This window comes from Dermacentor andersoni, chromosome 1 (assembly GCF_023375885.2).
Source record: "Dermacentor andersoni chromosome 1, qqDerAnde1_hic_scaffold, whole genome shotgun sequence".
NCBI lineage: Eukaryota > Metazoa > Arthropoda > Arachnida > Ixodida > Ixodidae > Dermacentor > Dermacentor andersoni.
The window spans coordinates 188,561,897-188,582,293 of NC_092814.1; the positions used below are offsets into that span (position 1 = coordinate 188,561,897).

Genomic DNA, 20,397 nt, shown 5'->3' on the forward strand with positions numbered 1-20,397 from the left:
ATTTATATTTAAAATATGAGTCTGTTTCTATCCGGATTAGCTTGAGGATAGAACCAATGTTTGTATGATGACAGCTGTGCTTTGAGACTCGCTTTTGCTTATGTATGGTCAGTGCATATCCACCTCACAGATTTGCCTGTCATTTGTTTTATTCCTTGCAGTATTACTGGTACCTGGTCCATGTTGAGAACAGAACAGCTTACACGATGTATGCTAAAACGGAAGAAATGAAAAAGAAGTGGATTGAGGCCATTGAAAAGGCAATGTTAGTTGCACTTTCTTGGCATACTTCTTTTTCTCTTGTTTTTCGTTGTGTCTGGCAGTGAAGTACTCATTTGCATATGCACATAATGTGCAAGTTTTGTTCTTACAGAGTTGTATTGTCAGGAGTTTTGATCATGCTAATAATAAAGGCCTGAATGGTACGCACTTCTAGACTCACGCATATGTTGTCATACTCTTTGTCACTGTCACTACTGCATCACCATCTTTCATCTCGAGTTCTTTTTGTGTTTACACTTAACGCCATCCTGATGGAAATCCCTGAAGTTTCTTGTAGAGGATACTTGACCCAGGTCACCACGCATTCATCAGTTCATCTCATTTAATGTTCTTCAGCAAATCGCTTTCTAATAGTTCTTGAGTGAATGGTGTCATGAATGGTCATGGTAGCAACATCAATTTGCTGAAAATTTTTTAAATTCATTGCACTTGTACAGGGAACACACAGCAAATGAAGTGAAACATTGTATTGGGATACTTTTCTCATATAATTACCATTTGCACTCTTTCTTACTTGTTGTTTTAATGATTACAGTACTTTTTTCATATAATTTGCTGGTATGAACTTTTTGAACATTTGATCTCCCATTTATAGAAGCATTTGTTTTTGTTTTCGGGGGGGGACAGGGACAACATTAAGCCATCGGTTGCCAAGTACACAGACCACCACTTTATGATGCACACATTCAAGGTTCCCACTTACTGTGCAGACTGCAACAAGTTGTTACCGTAAGTCCTCGAGCACCTTCTGTTGTGCAGTCGTAATTATTGACCACTGATTGGACATGTGTCTATCATTCCTTCTGCAGAGGAATTTTCTTCCAAGGCTATAAATGCACAGGTGAGTAAGTTCGATACGATTACAAATAAGGAGCCAGCTTCCATTTATCAAAGTGTAAATGAAGGCTTCTCTTCATTATAGTCAAATAATGTGTTACAAATAATTCAAGGAGCTGAAGCAAATGGTCAATACCTCTGATAGTGAACACTGATAAAGGCTGTCTTGGTACAGCTCTGGCGATTGCTCTGTGTGGATATTAAATTTTCACTTGCTTCTGCCGGGCATTCAAGCTAGTGAACTGAATAAGACTGCAGAGCACTGCACCCAAAAGATTCCGGACATTAGTAAACAAATGGCCCTTTGAAAGAATTTGCATAATGCTACTGCTCTGCACTGCACCAAAACGTGTCTAGTCAATTAATAAACAAATGGCCCTTTGAAAAAATTTGCATAACGCTAGGTCTAGCATTAGGCAGCAGCATGTCTTTGTCATGCTGTGTTCTAGACTACTAGTCAGTTTTTTTTAAAGTAATTTTAGACGTGACAGAGAGGTTGGCCTAAAATGGACTCCTCCAGCCTGCTACATTGCACCAGGGGAAAGGGAGAGAAATAAAGTTACTAGGAGGGACGATGAGCACAAGTAAACAGGAGCATGACTAGTGGGCTTATGACACATGCATGTAAAGACCTTACATCTGAGCTAGTAACATTTGTTTTGAGATTTGCCAGCTTGTGTTCACCAGTTAGTTGCTTGCTTACGGCTTGTATGGGCACTCTTTATCTTTTGCTCAGTGTGCGGCCTCGGTGTACATAAAGTTTGCATTGGAACTGTGCGGTCCTGTGGTGCCCCCAGTCTACCTCCGCGGCCCAGTTCCCACCTTGGTTCACAGTCCTCAACAGATGAGCCTACAACTCCCCCACGGCCACATCATGACCATGGAGCCAATGGAATTCGCTTTTCAATTTGTAAGCCAAATATTTGTGTTGTTGGTGTTGCAGACAAGTTCAAACAGCATACTATAGGGGAAGTGCGTAGGCCTAGGAATTTGTGCTACCTTCAAGAAAAGAATTAAGGTTTCAGTTTCGATTGTTTGCAGCACATTGCTGATTGTATTTACCATGTCTATGCTGTTCTATTGTATTATAGTTAACCTTCTCTATTTCAAGCTCGTTCCATTCAAATGAGCATCTTGTCTCTCCTTGTGTCACTGTTATAAATAGTAGCCACAAGCTGCTTTTATGGCATATCTTTTCATAATGTACTGTTGAATTTCAAGTTTTTATAAGCTAGCAATTTAGGCTAACAGCAAGTGACAAAAAGGAAATTGCTTTTTATTTCTATGAAAAGTTCTAATAGAAAACCTAAGCCCACTTTCTGATCAACATCCAGCAGACCAGCAGCCTAATATGCACATATTAGTCCATTATATCAATGGAAAACCTACTTAATTATTTAGACCTACAGGCTATCAGTCAAATAAATGGGTCAAGTAAGTATGGGGTTTTACGTGCCAAAACCACTTTCTGATTATGAGGCACGCCGTAGTGGAGGACTCCGGAAATTTCGACCACCTGGGGTTCTTTAACGTGCACCTAAATCTAAGTACGCGGGTGTTTTCGCATTTCGCCCCCATCGAAATGCGGCCGCCGTGGCCGGGATTCGATCCCGCGACCTCGTGCTCAGCAGCCTAACACCATAGCCACTGAGCAACCACGGCGGGTAAATAAATGGGTCAGTCAATAGACACATCATCATTAGTTCAAAAAGTTGCACCATACTAATAGAGCTGTTGTAGTAGAATGCTGGCGCAGCAATGGATGAAAAAAAAGAGGCTTATGTACGTCTTCGGAGATTTCAAAATATTAATAATGAAAGTATACACAAAGAAGTAAATTGCAAAAAAGTACCTTGAACAGACCTTTTCGATGAGAGCTTTGGGGGCATCACCATAAAGTCCTGTGGACTGTTGTATTTATGGGTGAGCCCCCCCACAGAAGCATTGCAGAAGCTGGAGCTCATGCCTTTGTACTTGCACACAACAGTCCACAGAGGATGTGCTCCTCCCCCAACTCGAAAGGTCCATACAAATGGCTACAAATCAAATGCTCCATCAACTACACCTTGTCACAGCAATTCTGGTATTGTGCACATTATACTTACATTCGGCTGCCACAGCAAGTGTGACTTGAGAGGAATGTTATATCCCAGTTGGATGGGCAAATTTAATACCACTTTGAGTGAGTGCCGTTTGCCACTAGTGTCATTCAGAAGCTGTCATGCAGAAAGGTTTAGAGACATTGTAGAATGCACTTGCCAGTGAGTGCATTTACCGAACTCACTTTGCTGCACGAAAATGTGTAGCCTCAATAGAAGTGCTTCAAAGAAATAATAATACTCGGAGCATGATAGTCACTAATTCTGAAACCAGTTTTTTGAGATTTCAGCAACCATAAGTGTCCGTGTGCCATCTGTAATGAAAAACACCATTCTACCTCTGTTCACATTGAATGCGATGGTGTCTTGTCTTGGCTTGTGCCAATTGATCACGTTAATGCATTTGCAGAGTTTTTTGCAAATATTGCCTAAAATAATGTACCTACTGATTTACCCTTCGACATTGCCATTAATTCTAAATGACGCTTTTCTTTTCCATATAGCAGCATGCCGCCAAAGTGCCACTGGCTTCACTGAAGTGCATTTGCTGAAAGTGTTGCTGAATTTGTCCGTGTGACTGGGTTATTAGACTATATGTTTTGGAAAATGCACAGGTTTCAGTTGGCTGCATGTATATCTTCATTTAATGTGGGTGGAACAGTCACCAGCAAACATGTCAAAATGTAAACAAACAAACAAGCAAACAAAAGAACAGTGAGACAACTTCAGAAATCACAAGGCAATTTCAGGCTCTTATGGTCTGGTTGTGACCATTGCCACCTCCAATGGCTTTTCATGTGTTGGTCTTCTGGGAAACGACATTAAATGTTCTGACATATGTAGTGCTATAGTTTCTTTCTGTGGCCACAACCGATGCTATGAATGCAAGGAAAGTAGAACAATAGACAATAATAAGGCTTGTCAGACAAACCTAAAGTATGTTTCAGAAATTAACAGGAAGGCATTCAAAACTATTTCCTGCCACTATGCTGAACATATTGATCACTTTATGATGTTATACAAGTGTCTTGCCCATATTGAAGCAGTTTCAATTTTGTGTTTGTTTCCTAGCTATAGCAAAGGCCAAACAGTCATTCACCAGCTCCAGCCTTGGGTACCTGTCATTTGCTGCTGATGACGTCATTGAAGTTCTCAGAAAAATCAGTAGTTCCATTTGGGAGGTAAGCAGCTCACACCTCAAGCTTCATGCTCTGAAGTCCAACTGTAAAAAAATTTTGGGCTGCAGCGCCATGTAAAATTTCATGGTGGAAATATAAGTGAATGCATCGTGAAAGGCTCGCAGAAGAAAACGATTCCAGTAGATGTTTTTTCTACTGAAACAGAAAAAAAAAAAGAAAGCTGTCATTACCGCTCACTAGAAGTGATGCATGTCTCGGAACGCGCAGCTCCTGGAGGCGAAATCAAAGATTCGGCGCCATCCACTGCTACCCTTGGCACGGTGAAAAAAATCTCGGAAGCAACACGCTGGTACTTGCGTCATATACGCTAACCACCACATGCACACATCAGTTGCTTAGGTGCTATTTAAAGGCTGCTAACAAGAAAATTAGGCAATTATCAGCCCTGCAGCTTTGCTAAGATTGCTTCAGTAGTATGTACTTTTACAGTTGAGCACCTCTACAATAAAATGACCTGTATAAGGAAGGAATAATTCTGTATCTGTTCAATTGTGAGTGGTGTGGTGCATGGTCTGTACAATGAAGCAACCTGTGTAACAAAGGATTTCGGAGGCCCCAAACACTTGATTATAAAGGCCAAATTTAGCCAAAGGGAAATTTCATTGCTGTTGGGCTTTAATGCTTGCTGGTATCTAGTGCTGAACCTTCATATATTGCAGACCTTGCTCTGCACAGTGATTGCAATCACCTAATTATCAAGCAGAAAGAGTATTCCTTGTAAAGATTTGACACTACCACTTCCTGTGGCCAAATGTGGGGAATGTTGCTTGCCTATAGTTTTCTTCTCTAATTGCCACCTTTTTTACATATTCATACACTTCAGTTGCCATAAATAAGCACTGATAAAATAAATGTTGCATGTATTGCTAAGCAGTGCTGTGTCCATGAATAATGGACACAGCAAATGTCTAGTACTGTAATTTGTTTTGCATCAAAATTTCTACTAGCTGTGTTTCACAATACAAGACCATTAATTTCAAGCTATGTGTCACACAAATTTACGAACCCTTATTTCTTAATTTACTAATTAAGCATTTTCCTATTAAAAAACCTAATCATCATTCATTCTTCTTCTAACTTCTTATTACAAAAATTTTGTTTTATTTTGCGCTGTTGTCACTCTTATGGTTTTATGTACTCCTGTACTTATCAGGGCCGCCTACAAAGGACAGCAGAAGAGGGCCTTTTTCCTGCTGCATGTGTTGAAGAGGTGAGGAAATTCAGTAGTCTCTCACATGAGTCATCATGTGACAGAATTGTTGGCTGCTAGGGCATGCAAGCATTTGTGCAACTTATCTTTTCAACATCACAATGTTTTACAAAAAGACTAATTGAAACCTCTCCTAGTAGCATGTCGATAAAATCATATGCGTAAATTAATATTAACAAGGAACTTGAGTAGTAACAGGATGCACAATGGAAGAATTTGGAACATTGGCAAACTGCTGTCATTTTTCAAGTAAAATGAGATCCATCTGATAACTGTGCAGGGCAGACTTAAGTGCTTCAATTTGCACAATAATTTAACATGTGGCACCTTGTTGATTGTTCTACATAGATCTAATCAGAAAGCATTAATTCAACCATGCATATCAGCAACACTAAAGAACTCATGCACAGTTGATTCTAATTGTGTGGCTATAGACATGCCTTCTCTAAAACCATGCTGATATGCTAAGAACACTTTCTTTTCACTGTGAAAATCGTTTGTGTAATTTGCAATAATATGTTCAGACATCTTACAAGACGAGCTGGTTATTGGAACAGGGTGGTATGTATCCGAATTATGCATGCATGCTTTACGCCATTCATCCAATACTTCTTCCAAAGCCGGCAAAGAGTTGAAGATGTAATCAGTTAGCCTGATAATTGTGCTACATAACGTCTCAAGAATACTCTCAGAACACCATCAGGACCGATAGATTTCTTATGTTTTCATTGTAAAACAAAGAAAACATAGATGTAAAATAATTTCCAATGCACTTTCTATATGCTTCAGCTTTTTCAAAAGAGTCATGTGCAGAGCCCTCTCATAAATATTCATCAAGCTTCAACATTGCACACTGAATGTGGCAATCTTTAAAAATATTCTATTTTTGTAAGATCGCTTTTAATGTTGCCTAAAAGGCTCCAATATTAGTAAGTGGGGGGTGTAAGAGTTGGGGTCGGGCATGAATTAGACGGTAGCTGGCCCATGCCGTTATCCAACCCATCCACGCTGAGGACGTTGTTGAAGGGAAGGACTTGTTCTCATCGAAAACAAGGAATATGTGTTTTATGTGCAATATCTACATGAAGGGTAGAGAACGTTACAGTTCATCAGTCTAGCATGACTGAAAGAGAATGCACACCCAGCAGCCGCGCAACGGCTGCTTATAAACACACTGTCCTCCCTAGATCCCTAGGTGAGGGAAAATGGCCGTTCAACCTTCGACCAATGGGAGCGTCCAAAGTCATTGTAGCCGACCCACCTTTGAGGGGGATGGTTTACACACTCACTTCCGCACAGGTTTCACTGAACACTCCAAGGGGAGAGGGTTCTTGCAGACAGAGGTCTTGACCCAAGCAGGCGCCTCTTGATCTCAGAGTTGACCCCGCAGTCAGTGGCCGCTGCGTCTGTCCACTGACTGTGATGGCTTTTGGCGCCCGTGAGACCACACCGCAAAACATCTCGTTCCAGGAGTTCCTCCGCTCCAAACAAACTTTGACGGCGATGGCGAATCCACTAACAATACTTGGTCCGCCGACCGCGTCTAGACATACCGGCGCCGTACGGCTGTTGACGCAGCTCATTGTCGTCTTTACAAAGCGAGTTGTCGCAGCGGGGTGGGAAGGCTTCGGAGGTCGCTTCTCCGAAGATCGCCAGCCCTCGCAGGCTGATTGTAACAGGGGTAAGTTGGTGTGCATCTCGATTTCAGGCATGTCTTGGCCGTGGCTGATCATGGCTGTAAGTGCGGCCGAGCACATACGCAGCCGTGCACCCTGCTTCATAGGTAATGTGCCCCGTGTGCAAAGAGCGGGCGTGCCAAGAAAGCGTGGCGCCATGTAAGCTGTCTTACCGCACGTTTAGTATTGGAGGTTTCGTAATCTCGAGTTTCAATGACTCGTTGGAGCGAGAGGCAGACGAAGCATTCACTCCCTGCTGCCGGCGCTTTTCTTGATAGTGTCGTCCCAGTGCGGGCGACGCTATCAGCCGTGGGGCCGGAGTGCACGCGAAAGCGTGGATGGCTTCGCTTAATTCATACCGCCGATGTGAAGATATTGTCATGGACGTGGCATGAAACCGTATCATTCGTCGCCGACTCCTAAATTTATCAAAATAAATTTTTTTCTCATTCAAATTTGATTTTTTCGATTGCCCGATTATTCGGAAAATTCTGCGACCAGTTTCGCATAAGAAATGTCGATCGGCGACTGTCCTTATTTGCATAAAATGTCGAATTTTATTACAACTAAATTTCGATATAACGAAGCAAATTGCCGCTTTTACTGACTTCATTATATTGAGGCTTAACTGTAGTATCTCAAGACAAGGAAGACTCTCCTATCTTGAAGGTCAAAATCATGACCTACTGCAACTACAGACTTGCACGGATAACCGGCTTATATGGGAGCCGCCTGCACCAACTCTCATTCAAATGTTGGCCGTTGGTGTTGGTTTTATGACTGTTCGTCTGCTACTCTATGGTTGGCTGGAGCCGGCTGATACGGCATTGTAATTAGAATGGCAGCTGTTGTGCTGTGACCAACTGCTTGCAGACTTCGATTTTTGCAAACGCAGTTGCAGTGATGTCACAAATCTATGATCGGTCAATTGGCTCCCAAAGTTGACTGCTTGATCTTCAAAAATCTCTGCACATTTAGTCTGTACCAGCTCATACAGTATTGCCTGTTTGCATGCAGAAACAAACCGCACATTTCTTACACATTAATACCCGTACCACACGGGCGAGGTTAATGACATTAAAAGTGCAAGACCTTAAGTTTCTTAATGCCATTATATTTCGGTCGCTGCTACATGCGCATACTTAATTACATTAAACCTCGCAATGGCAATAGCTGCAGTGAAACGGTTAAGTTTGCTTGCCAATCGTAATACAATGAAAACAGTTATCTAGGGAGCAAATGTTCATGAAATTGAGTGAGAAACATTAGTAGGCATATTTTATGTAGTTTACTTCAGGAATGTCATTGTTGCACCCAGGCGTAAACTGTTTGAAACCGAAGCTAGCTCGACGGCCAATCCATAGCGTAGCCAAAGCATTAAAATTGGAAAAATGGTGCTTGCAGCTTCAAAGCTTTCAAGCAATGATCCTGAAGAATTTGACCGTGTGCTCCATTTCGTTGTGGCATATGTGCTTCTTCAAGCCAAACATCGTCGAGAAATTCGAAGGCTTCATTATGAGGCCAACAAGGCCAGGAGTCGCGGCCATGCAATCAAACATCTTCTCCTGGCTAACGTGCTCACGATTAGTGCTGTAGATGTGCGTAGTGGCAAGAGCGTGCCTGCTGATCTCTACGAAACTAAAGAGCTCTGGCGCGGATCTATCGCTACCTGCAAGTTATTCTTACCTGCACAATACACATGCTTATTCTTCATGTCTGTCACCATGCAAAGCAAGGCAATGCAACTGTTTTGTACCATTGCAGCGATCCCGCGTAGCGATAGAAAGCGCCCCGAGTGTTATGCAACACGTCTCAGTTTCAGAAAAGTCTGTATTGCGAGCAGCATAAGTCCCAGGAGATTGCCTATGCAAAGCAAAGCAATGCAACCATTTCCTACCGTTGTGGCGATCGCGCGCAGAGATAGAAAGCGCCCCGAGTGTTATGCAACACGTCTCACTTTCAGATCCAGCGAAAGCCTTATCCCGTACGGACCAGCCACAGCATGCACAGCAAAAGAAAGCGATTCGTACCGTCAGAGAACAGGGCCCGCATCCAGCAACGCATGGGTTATGCAGCAACATTACGGTACCATAGGGAGCTGGGAGAGTGTGCGTATGTTATACCGTATTTACTCGCATAATGATCACACTTTTTTGTAAAAAAAAATTGACGCAAATTCAGGGGTGCGATCATTATGCGGGTTAAATTTCCCGTGAAAAGAAAAAAAATTTTTTCCATGCCGCATTTGCTGCGGGATGACAACAGGTCAACAAATAGGCAGCTGCCGCTGTGTGTAGTGCGGGACACCAAAACAAAGATGGCGGCCGGCAGAGCAAGCCGAACGCGCCGAATGCGATTTATTTTCTTCTCGTGAGTACATTACGTGCATTGAAACAGTTTCTTCCGTATCAGTAATGAATGAGTACATTACGTGCATTGAAACAGTTTCTTCCGTATCAGTAATGAATAATATCGTTAATATAGGCAAGTTTGTGGCAATAACGTAGCCATGTCCACTTTGAGGGGACAGAAACAGATGGGCACGCTTAGCTGCCAGTGACATAGAAACACATGGCCGGCATGCTGCGGAAACTGTGGCATTTGTCTTCACTACTATCCTAATACGGTACGTTTTCGCTAAGGGTGGGCGAATATCTTAGGTGTGTTACAAGCGTCGGCATATGAATAGGGTACACTTCTAACGTATCAGTGTAAACGTGGCTGTTATCGTTGCCGCTCGCGATTTGTTGCGTGCCCACGAGTGCAGATAAGAAGAATCGAAAGGCACCTTTTTTGTTGTTGTTGACTACAACCATTACAAAGCCTACACATAATAAAGGCAAGTTTGGTCGTACCTCTTTTTTTCGTGGAAGTGTGGAAAGTGATGAAAGTAATGAAATGGGGCATCTACTTAAGAATGTTTGGTGCGTGCAGACCGCTTGGTTTGTCTTGAAGAGTCGTTCACGTAGCATTCGACAGATGGTAAGCGCGATCATTATTAGCTAGACTTGGCACACGACATATCGCTGTGGCAAGCTCGGGGTGCAATCATTACATGGGAAATTAAAAAAATCGTATTTTGACGACAAAATTCAGGGGTGTGATCATTATGCGAGTAAATACAGTCCTCCTGATCTGGTAACTATGCGCGCTTCGGAAACGTCATCGTTGCATTCGCTATATTTGACGGTATTTTTTCCCGTCAGATTTGGCAGGCAGTCTGGCAACAGACTTCTACCACACCAGTCAGAACTCTGCCTACAGTGCTAGGAGCAGATTTTTTAAATTTCGCTTTTGTAAATTTTTAAAATCTGGCTACTAATTGAACCACATGATAGCCATGTCTGGAGATTAAACTTCAAATTGTTCTAAAATTGGTAATACCTGCAATGTAAAAAAAGTAGTCCTACATTTGTGTTCCTTACACATTGCAGTATCCAACCATATGAACATTCTGGCTGATACTCTTCTTGAGATTGTTCTGATACACAATGGGTGACTAATCACTGTCAATTTAAAAAGTAATTATATTTTTGAAATCAGCATGAAAAACTTTGGTTGAGAATTTTTTATTAAATTTAGTAAAAAAATTTTAAAAAGTTTTTAAACACCTCCTCTCCCCTTAAGCCGTAGTCGCTAACTGTATGCCAAACAGTTAGTGTGTAGTATTTACTTAGTTTTTTGGTGCATACAAGCGCAGAATCAGACAAATGTAGTGTGCGTAGACCATGGATAGTGAAACTGCAGTGCATGGACCTTTCACAGACTGCAGTCGCCACCAATAGTGACATTAAAACATAGTGGCCTTGACATGTTTCTTGCTCCCATAGCTTCTTCCGCTTCCACATAGTCCACGATGACAATATGGAAGTGGATGATGGCCCTCTCATATCCGATGTGGTCCGTGCATTGACCATCATGAGGGTGTTTGCAGAGAAGTGTGGCCTGATAGAGAAACTGGCTTGTGGCCTTGCTGAGTTTGTGGATGCCATTGTTGCTGCAAGGCCACCACGGCAGCATTTGAAAATCAGATTTTTTGCTGCCTGCTCACAAATAAAGCTTGTCTGCTTGTGTGTTTGAGTGAGAATTTAGATGTAGTTCTTTTCTGGCCGGTAAGTCTATAGTTGGTCATTTGCCATTGTCTGGTATGATTCCTGTGCATACCTGATCTATGTTCCCTGCGAACTACGTATTAACGAGGTTTTACTGTATACCATCTGCCACCTGTACCCTTTGTTTTTCTTTCTTGCACTGCTCCCCTGCTCTCATCTTGCTATTAAAATGCAAAACATTAGCAAATATCATTTCCTTTATTTATTTTTATGAATTTATGCATTCAGACAATATAAGCGCCTTGTGACTGCCGAAATAGCAGCATAAGCACTGGAACAGACTACAGAAGCAGACATTAAAAAAAAGGTATAATGAGCACCATTCCTTTCGTGCGTTCTGTCCCTAGCAGCAAAAGTGATCAAATAGACACACGATGGAGAAGGGACACCTGTGCAGGTCTGAAGTTCTGTAGGTAGTGTTTGGAATTAAAGGACCTGGGCTGCACAAAGTGCCGTTCCTTGTGCAAACTTTTTGAAACGGTTAAAGCAGTTGAATTGTACCTGTTATACGCACCAGACTCACTCATATCTAACCAACCCGTCCTTTTTTTTTTCATGCCCATGATGACCACAGTCATGGGACCTTATATTTCATGTAAAAATAAAACTTCATGAGATAATGTTAGGCCATTAATAATGTCAAGTGACTCAATGTCATTCAGAATGGTTAGTCTTCTCACCTGTGGCAAAAGTGACTTTTTGGCTGCCTTCGTAAACTTTGTGAATACGTGTAGATTTCAGGCCTGGCACTAGTGTTTCATAATAGTGTCACATTCTACACCAGTGGGACACAGGCAGCAATCAATTTTTGCAAACTTCACAGCGCACTATCCTGACTGCCTGCCTGTGTATGCACTCACAATCTGTTTACTTATCTGAGCATGCTAACCAATGATTGCCACCCTGTGCAGCTGGACAAGCGGGGCTCATACGAGTGCCCCGCACCCCTGGGCAGGAGCTACAGCTCAGGACAGCAAGGCATGCAGTCGTGTGCACCTCCCTTGCCCCCAAGTCGCGATGGCTACGTCAACCTCAACCTTGAAGAGTATCCCTGGTTTGCTGGCACCATGGAGAGGGAAGGTGCTACTGCCCTGCTGGAAAAGTCGCCCAGTGGCACCTTCCTGTTGCGCATAAGTGCCAAGCAGAATGGTGGCTACGCTATCAGCATAAAGTGAGTGCGGCCCGGTATTTGTGGTGGCCACTTTAGCAACCTGGCTAGAGTGATATTTTTATGTTATTGCAAGACTTGGAGTTTGCCTCTCAGTCATAGCAGTTGTCTTATTGGTGGTTGTAAAATGCAAGGAATGCCATGCAGAGTTAACTTGCAGTTATTCATATTTATTTATTTATTTGTTCATATGCAGTGGACTTTTGTTAAACCTGCCACAGTTGCTTGGTGGCTATGGTGTTGGGCTGCTAAGCACGAGGTCGCGGGATCAAATCCTGGCCACGGCGACCGCATTTCGATGGGGGCAATATGCGAAAACACCCGTGTACTTAGATTTAGGTGCACGTTAAAGAACCCCAGGTGGTCCAAATTTCCGGAACCCCAACTACAGCGTGCTTCATAATCAGATCGTGGTTTTGGCATGTAAAATCCCATAATGGTACACTTTTGCTAGTTAGACAGGCTAATTCGATTTTTTATTAGGGCTTCAGAGTTTTTAATTAGGGGTTCAGACTATCTTACAGTGCCCCCCTCCTCCTTCTGCCCCCTCCCATCTATCAAACCAGAATTTTCTTAAATCTTTTCCTGAAAGGACATTTCCAACAGGAACTTCTGAGGTGTTGGTACTGCAACGAAAGGTCTTCTTTGATCAGACCTCACTGATGGTTTTATCTGCACTGAGATCTAGCTTGCTATGAAAGGGAATACCCTGACTTGGGGAAAAAGAGGCTGCTTATTCTAGCCCCTTCCTAAATACCTGTCTGCACCCCTACTATCGGACTACGATGCAAACACAATCGCATGGTAGCATCTGCAGCAACGTTGCTTCCAGTTTCATATTCCATTAGAAAAATTAAGGATTGTGCACTCAATGCACTAAGCAGGCAGGGTGGGTGGGGGGAGGCACTACCCCCCCCCCCTCCACCCGCCATTCACCTATGGTCATTGCCATTGCCATCACAAGATGGCAACACACTAAGCTTTCACACAGCATCATGACACTCTGCTTTCGGTCTTTGATTATGAAAGCTCATTCAAGAGATAAGTAATTTTAAACACTGAGCTAGCAGCATGCTGCATCACATGTTTTTGGCATTCTGGAGAATAGCTTGTGTCACATGATGAAATAGTAGAATATTTAGTCTAGGCATGGGTCACCATCCCATGTGCAATTGTTGCAGAGTTGTTTGAGAAATCTGGACTGTCAAATGCACACTGGACAGCATGGAGGACGACATGTCCATAGACAGCAGTAAAGTGCTAAGTGTAAGGACGATGGACATTTAGTGTAAAATCGCAAGCAATATGTGACATTAAACAGTTGTTCTTCAGATCACAACATAATCACAACAGGAGTACCACAAAGCTCGATATTAGGTCCCCTTTTATTTCTTTTCTATGTGAATAACATCTGTAACATACCCTATACTGAGGAGACAGTACTTTTCGCTGACGATACAAATTAATTTTTTCATAGTAAAAATTTGGAACAGGCTGAATTAACCCTTTCGCTGTCGGACCTTTCTGGTAGTGACGCACCCCCAGTGTCGGCTTGGTTTCAGGGAACGAGCATAACAGGGAATGAACATAGCAATTTATTTTTGATTATGATTGGTATACAAATAACATAGTCAATGCAATATGCACATTTCAGTGTTCTGCAGCTGTTGTTAGTAAACATCATCATCATCATCAGCCTGACTATAAAATCCGTTCAACATCCGAATCTGACGATGCGGAACGCTCTTCCTCGCATGCGACTCTGTCCGAGTCCGAATCCGAGCTCGGCTCGTATTCTGAATCGGAATTCAGCCACCGCTCCAATGAGCAGACGAAGGTCCCGCGCGCCGAGCCATCCGAAAGTAACCGCGCGCAAGGAGGATGCGCTTTCAGTCGCCCGCACAACGGAGAGAAATGGGACGTTGCGTGATCAAGAAGACAGAGGGAGATGGAAAAAGGCTAAACAAAGTTCGAAGGGCTTTACGTTTACTGCTGCAAGTCGGAAGCGAGGGTGCGGCGAGAGAGCGAAAGCAGCAATCGAGTCACCCTTTTTGGAGAGGCAACGGCACGTGCGCCTGAACTTGACGCACCGTAGCAGGCACACCAACAGAAGAAAAATAAAAACCTTCAAACCAGCGGAGATCGCAGAACAACCCTTGAACCCATAACCACACGCGCGCGACGCATGATCCAGCGAACGCGCTCCGCGTTCGCTGGATCATGCGTCGCGCGCCACTCAGCAAAGAGAAAGTGGGGAGTGGCAGTCGCACAGTACTCTTGTATACATGGACTTACACAGGTGGGGCGAATATACGAACTTGTAGAAAGAGTCAACAGATGGCGTGGCCAATCCAGGAGCGCCAGCTTTGCGCTCAGGCGCGAAATTTTGAACGCACGATAGAGAACGTACCGGTACGTCCGTGACAGCGAAAGGGTTAAAAGCTAATATATGACTAAGAGAACTATCGCTATGGTTAGATGCAAATGGGTTACAGTTAAATACAAGTAAAATGAAATATGTCATCTTCAGAACTCAAAACTCTCATATAAATAATAGTTTCAACCTGCGTTTTGAAGATGCAGTGCTTGAAAAGATGAGCAGTATAATGTTCCTAGGTGTATTTTTTCAGCAATATTTATCATGGAATGACCGCATATCCCGCCTCCAAAGTAAGGTATCCTGAACAAGGACTACGAAAACACGCACTAAACACACGCACTGAACAAGCACTATGGAAAATAGGTTCTTTAATTCCAAACAGATTACAACCGGTTATATATCATGCATTAACTCAGACCCATCTACAATACTGCTTACTGATATGGAGCTCTACAACGATGACAAATTTAAATGAACTAGAGGTTTTACAAAAGATAGCTGTTCGTGCTCTTGAACGCGTCCACTTCAATGATACCACATCTCCATATAAAATGAGGTATCAATTAGTTCCACCAAATCTTCTTTATACAGAGAAGCTCTCACTTTATATGTTCACGCAAATTTAAAAAAACTGAGCAAATTTTGAGTCTATCCATCTTCAAACAACCACAGACCGTAACTTTCGTGTGATTAACTATAAACTACCTAAGATTAGAACTAATTATGGGATGCAAAGCTTGAGGTATAAAATTCCAAAGCTCCTAAATTAAAACAAGGAAATGTTAGACCTAATAAAGCAATTGCCTTCAATAAAATTTTATAAAAGAAATATATGTAATAAAACTAGCTCGTTGGTGTAATGTGCGGTTTTCGTGCGAATTCTGTGTGTTTTTACAAAGTTAGTTCTAAATGCTCATTCATGCCAGTTTGAGCCCAAATGAATACTGTAGCGTTTTTATATGTAAGCCCCGCAGGGGCGTCTGCGTCAGCAGGCGTTTGGTGTGTTGCGACACCACGTACCTGAGCACACGAGGGTTGGACCCTCCTGCGTGTAGCCGTGTGCGGCTTAGCCGTGTCTGGGGACAGGGGGATCCTGGCGGTTGAGCCGATGCTGGGTGTTTGGACCTTCAAGGCCCCCTCCCTCGGCAGAGGCAACCTACCTCTTTGGCCTCTGCTTCACATAGATGGCACTTCCAGACTGACCCATCTGGAGGAAATCGGCAGTCGCCTTTTCCTGTCCCTCTATTCAATCTTTTGCTTTCCCTCTCGCTGTCTCTTCTTTCCTGTCTTCTTATCACTTCTTCACACTTCCGAATTTCTAGGTGGCAAGGGTTAACCTGGTGTATGTATCCAACCTTGGGTATATTACATTAGGTTATACTAGTAGCTACGTACAGCTGGCGTCTGCGTTTCCTCCCGGACTTGTGACGTCCCCTTGTTGGGCTCGGTGGTGAGTGGCTGGCGTAGCTACCAAAATTAAATGAATTCTGCATGGCTAAGACGTCATTCCCCCTCTTTCCGATCGGCCTCTTTCAAAAAGAGGGCGCACCGAAGAAATTTTTCAGCTATTCAGCCAGTGTTTTCCCCGCTTCCATGTGATGCACAGTTAAGATCCCGAAAAGACAGTCAGAACTATCTCACCTTTCTTCGTAGCTAAATGTCTTACCGACACACCAGGGGCTGGCTACAAAGTGACAAAAATTAGCAGTGGCGACCTTCTTCTTGAGGTCCGCAACACTCAACAGCATGGCGAAGTTTCGAATCTCTTAGCATTCCATAATGTGGCAATCACTGTTGCCCCCCATCGATCATTGAACACCTGTAAAGGAATCATCTCTGATGAAGATCTCTTAAGCCTGAGCGAGGAAGAGCTCCTGGAGGGCTGGAAAGAACACAATGTGATTCAAGTGCAAAGAATAAAGATCAAGCGAGACAACCAAGATATTCAAACTAAGCATCTCACTTTTGCATCGAGCACGCTACCAGAAATCCTAGAAACGGGATATACCAAAATTCGAGTCAGGCCTTACATCCCAAATCCCCGAAGATGCTTCAAGTGTCAGAGATATGGCCATGGTTTGTAAAGCTGCCGTGGCCGACTGACCTGTACAAAGTGTGGCGAACACAAACACGAATCCAACAACTGTAGTGGCACACTCCGCTGTCCCAACTGTGATGGTGGACACGCAGCATACTCACGAACTTGCCCCACATGGAAAAAAGAAAAAGACATAATCACAATGAAAATCAAAGAGAACATCTCATTTCAAGAAGTGCAGAAACGTGTTTCCTTTTTCCATACCTCAGGGTATATGCTGATGCGGCGCGCAAGGGGGCAATGTCGCAGCAGACTCTGGTTCCGGACCGGCCCACAAAGAGTGTGGTTGTGGCCGTGCCACCAGCCCCCTTGGCGTCAGCAGGCGTCAAGGGGGCGTCCCTCAAGGAGGGCCCATCAACCTCTGGGTTGGTGGCCTCCAAGGCCCTGCTTTTCGAGGCAAGGCCTACGGTGAAAACATCCCGCTCGTGTGAGCGGAAGTCCAGCGGCTCCCAAGAGTTGATGGACACAACCCCGCGCCAGATGGCGCATCTAGCGCCTCGGGAGCAGCGTGAATCTCCCGACCCCTTCAAGAAAGACAGAACCCGAATCACGGGGCCTGAAAAGGCTCCGTAAGTCATTTCTCCAACTTGACTCCTCTTGACACACAGCATAAAACGACGAAGAATATGGCTACACGAATAATACACTGGAATTTAGAGGTCTCATCAACAACCTCGATGACATTAACGAACTCTTACACAAATATAACCCAAAGGTGCTGTGTGTTCGGGAGACACATCTTAAATGTACACAAAGAAACTTTCTTCGCCAGTACACCATCTACCGTAAAGACTGCAATGAGACGAATACCTCGTCTGGCGGTGTAGCAATAGTTGTGCACAAGTTCGTAGCTTGTCACCATATCGCCCTTCACACGCCCGTTGAGGCAGTGTCAATTCAGGCAATTCTTTTTAATAAGTTGATCACTGTATGTTGCGTATACATACTCCCTAATTATCATCTCAGAAAAAGTGATTATTATAACCTAATTGATCAGCTTCCGGACCCCTACATACTCATAGGCGATTTTAATGCCCACAACACCATGTGGGGAGACTCGCGATGTGACACGAGAGGTCGTTCCATTGAAAATTTTCTTGTGAACTCCGGTGCATGCCTCTTCAACAAGAAGGAGCCAACGTATTATAATATTCATCATAATTCATATTCACCAATAGACCTGTCGATTGGCTCTGCTTCAATTTTCCTGGACTTGCAATGGCATGTAATCAAAAATCCCTATGGAAGTGACCACTTCCCTCTAATGTTAAATTCAATACGTCAACATGAATGCACCCCACATACCCCCCCCGGTGGAAACTAGCCTCCGCCGAATGGAATCATTTTAAGGAATCAACTCACTTATCACGACATGTTATCACCGATTTTAGCATAGATGAAGCAGTAGCGTATTTTACTTGTTTTATACTCGACGCAGCAGAAAAATTCATTCCACAAACACAAGGACTCTCATGTAAAAGACGGCTTCTCTGGTGAAATGAACAGTGCAGACTGGCACGAAAGAAACAAAACAAAGCATGGGGTTGGCTGCATCACTCCCTGACTGCAGAAAACCTCATAGAATTTAAACTGGCAAAATCGCAAGGGAGGTGCACGCGGAGAAAGGCAAGGAAGGCTAGCTGGGAGAAGTTTCTCTCGGGCATCACTTCCTACACCCAAGAGTTCAAAGCATGGAATGGTGTAAGAAAGATAAAGGGAGAACAAATCCACCCTTTGCCCTTAGTGGACGACCGAGGGACTACCTTGGAAGACCAGGCCAACGCTCTGGGCGAACACTTCGAACATGTATCAAGCTCCACACATTACACAAAATCATTCCTCAAATATAAACAATTAGCTGAATTTGTAATCCAACTGGCCACTGGCGCTTTCAGAACAAGTCCCATTGAAAGTTTATATGTAGAATCTAATGAGTGGTCACTCCATCTGCAGAGAACATACATCAGCCAAACATATTTTCTGAAAGTTCACTCTAATCCTCAACATCTGTGTTTTAATACCGTTAACGATATGACATATGCTACACTCTTTCGTAATCGTCCCTCTGTAAGACAGCCCCTTTCACCCGTGTGAGGGAGTTTAGCGTTGAAATGGATGGGCCCACTCCTCAAACATCGCTTAATGCCTCCAGCTAAGCTGCTACCTCCTTGGGAGTGGCAGCTGATACAATGTGATATATCTTTCCTGCAAGTTACAAAGCACGCTCCAGAGATTAAAATCCAAATGCATTTCCTGGAACTTCAGTACAAGCTCTCCTGCATGGAGTTCTACACAGACACATCGAAGTCACACGACGGGGTGTCCTATGCAGCCGTCGGTCCATCCTTCTCGGAATCCGATGTACTGCATCCAGAAACTAGTATCTTTACGGCTGAGGCCTACGCGCTATTGTCGGCTGTGAAGCATATAAGGAAATCAAAACTAATAAAATCAGTTATATATACGGACTCCCTAAGCGTTGTGATGTCTTTGATGTCATTCTGTAAGCAGAAAAATTCTGTAATTAATGAACTCTATTCCGTCTTGTGTAAAGCATATATATCTAACCAGCATGTGATTATATGCTGGGTGCCTGGCCATAGGGGCATCCAAGGTAACATTCTAGCGGACCAGATGGCCACATCAATTGCATCGCATGCTGTTAATCCTACCACTGCAGTCCCTGTCACAGATCTGAAGCCCTTGTTACGAAGGAAATTGTGAAACTACTGGCAACGCTTGTGGGACGTGGAAACAAATAATAAGCTGCACGTAATAAAGCCACAATTAGGTTTCTGGCCTTCTGCAACAAAATCACGCCAAAGAGATGTCCTATTCTGTCGTCTAAGAATAGGACACACATTCAGCACCCATAACTTTTTACTCACTGGAAATGAGTCTCCAACCTGTGGTAGATGCGGGGAGAGGCTGACCGTCCTCCACGTCCTCCTGGAGTGTCGGGAAGCCGAATCTGAGAGAAAGAAACATTTTCCCTTAGCATACCGGCAGCACATCCCCCTTCATCCTGTAATGTTACTCGGTGCAGAACCGCTCTTTGACACCAACGCAGTCCTAGGTTTCCTGAAAGATGTTGTGTTACATGTTATTAGCCCCATACATTCGTAGCGCCTCCTCTTTTCAGAGGATGCCGCTGTGATAGTTGTTTCGTATAGCACATGCCTCTAGGCCCTTGTGTTTCAAGGGCTCTGGCGAGGCTGTAGTGCTGTAGGCAATTTTAGCATCTCACATATTTTGTATATTGCGTCATCCTTTCCCAATGCATTTTAGTGTTCATAATACACGTCATTAATTATTGCCATAATGTTATTACGCGTA

General features: G+C 43.5%; 1 protein-coding gene across 3 annotated transcripts in view; it reads left to right on the top strand.

Moving 5' to 3' along the window:
• The window catches only part of Vav (Vav guanine nucleotide exchange factor), a 270,027-nt gene that overhangs the window by 230,029 nt on the left and 19,601 nt on the right, over positions 1–20,397 (top strand). For all 3 annotated transcript variants that reach the window (XM_050195358.3, XM_050195360.3, XM_050195361.2), the window contains 7 exons: positions 162–265; positions 910–1,011; positions 1,092–1,123; positions 1,856–2,029; positions 4,290–4,399; positions 5,571–5,627; positions 12,327–12,586. In XM_050195358.3, coding sequence (XP_050051315.1) covers positions 162–265; positions 910–1,011; positions 1,092–1,123; positions 1,856–2,029; positions 4,290–4,399; positions 5,571–5,627; positions 12,327–12,586 — 839 coding nt within the window. The remainder of the gene's footprint in view (positions 1–161; positions 266–909; positions 1,012–1,091; positions 1,124–1,855; positions 2,030–4,289; positions 4,400–5,570; positions 5,628–12,326; positions 12,587–20,397) is intronic.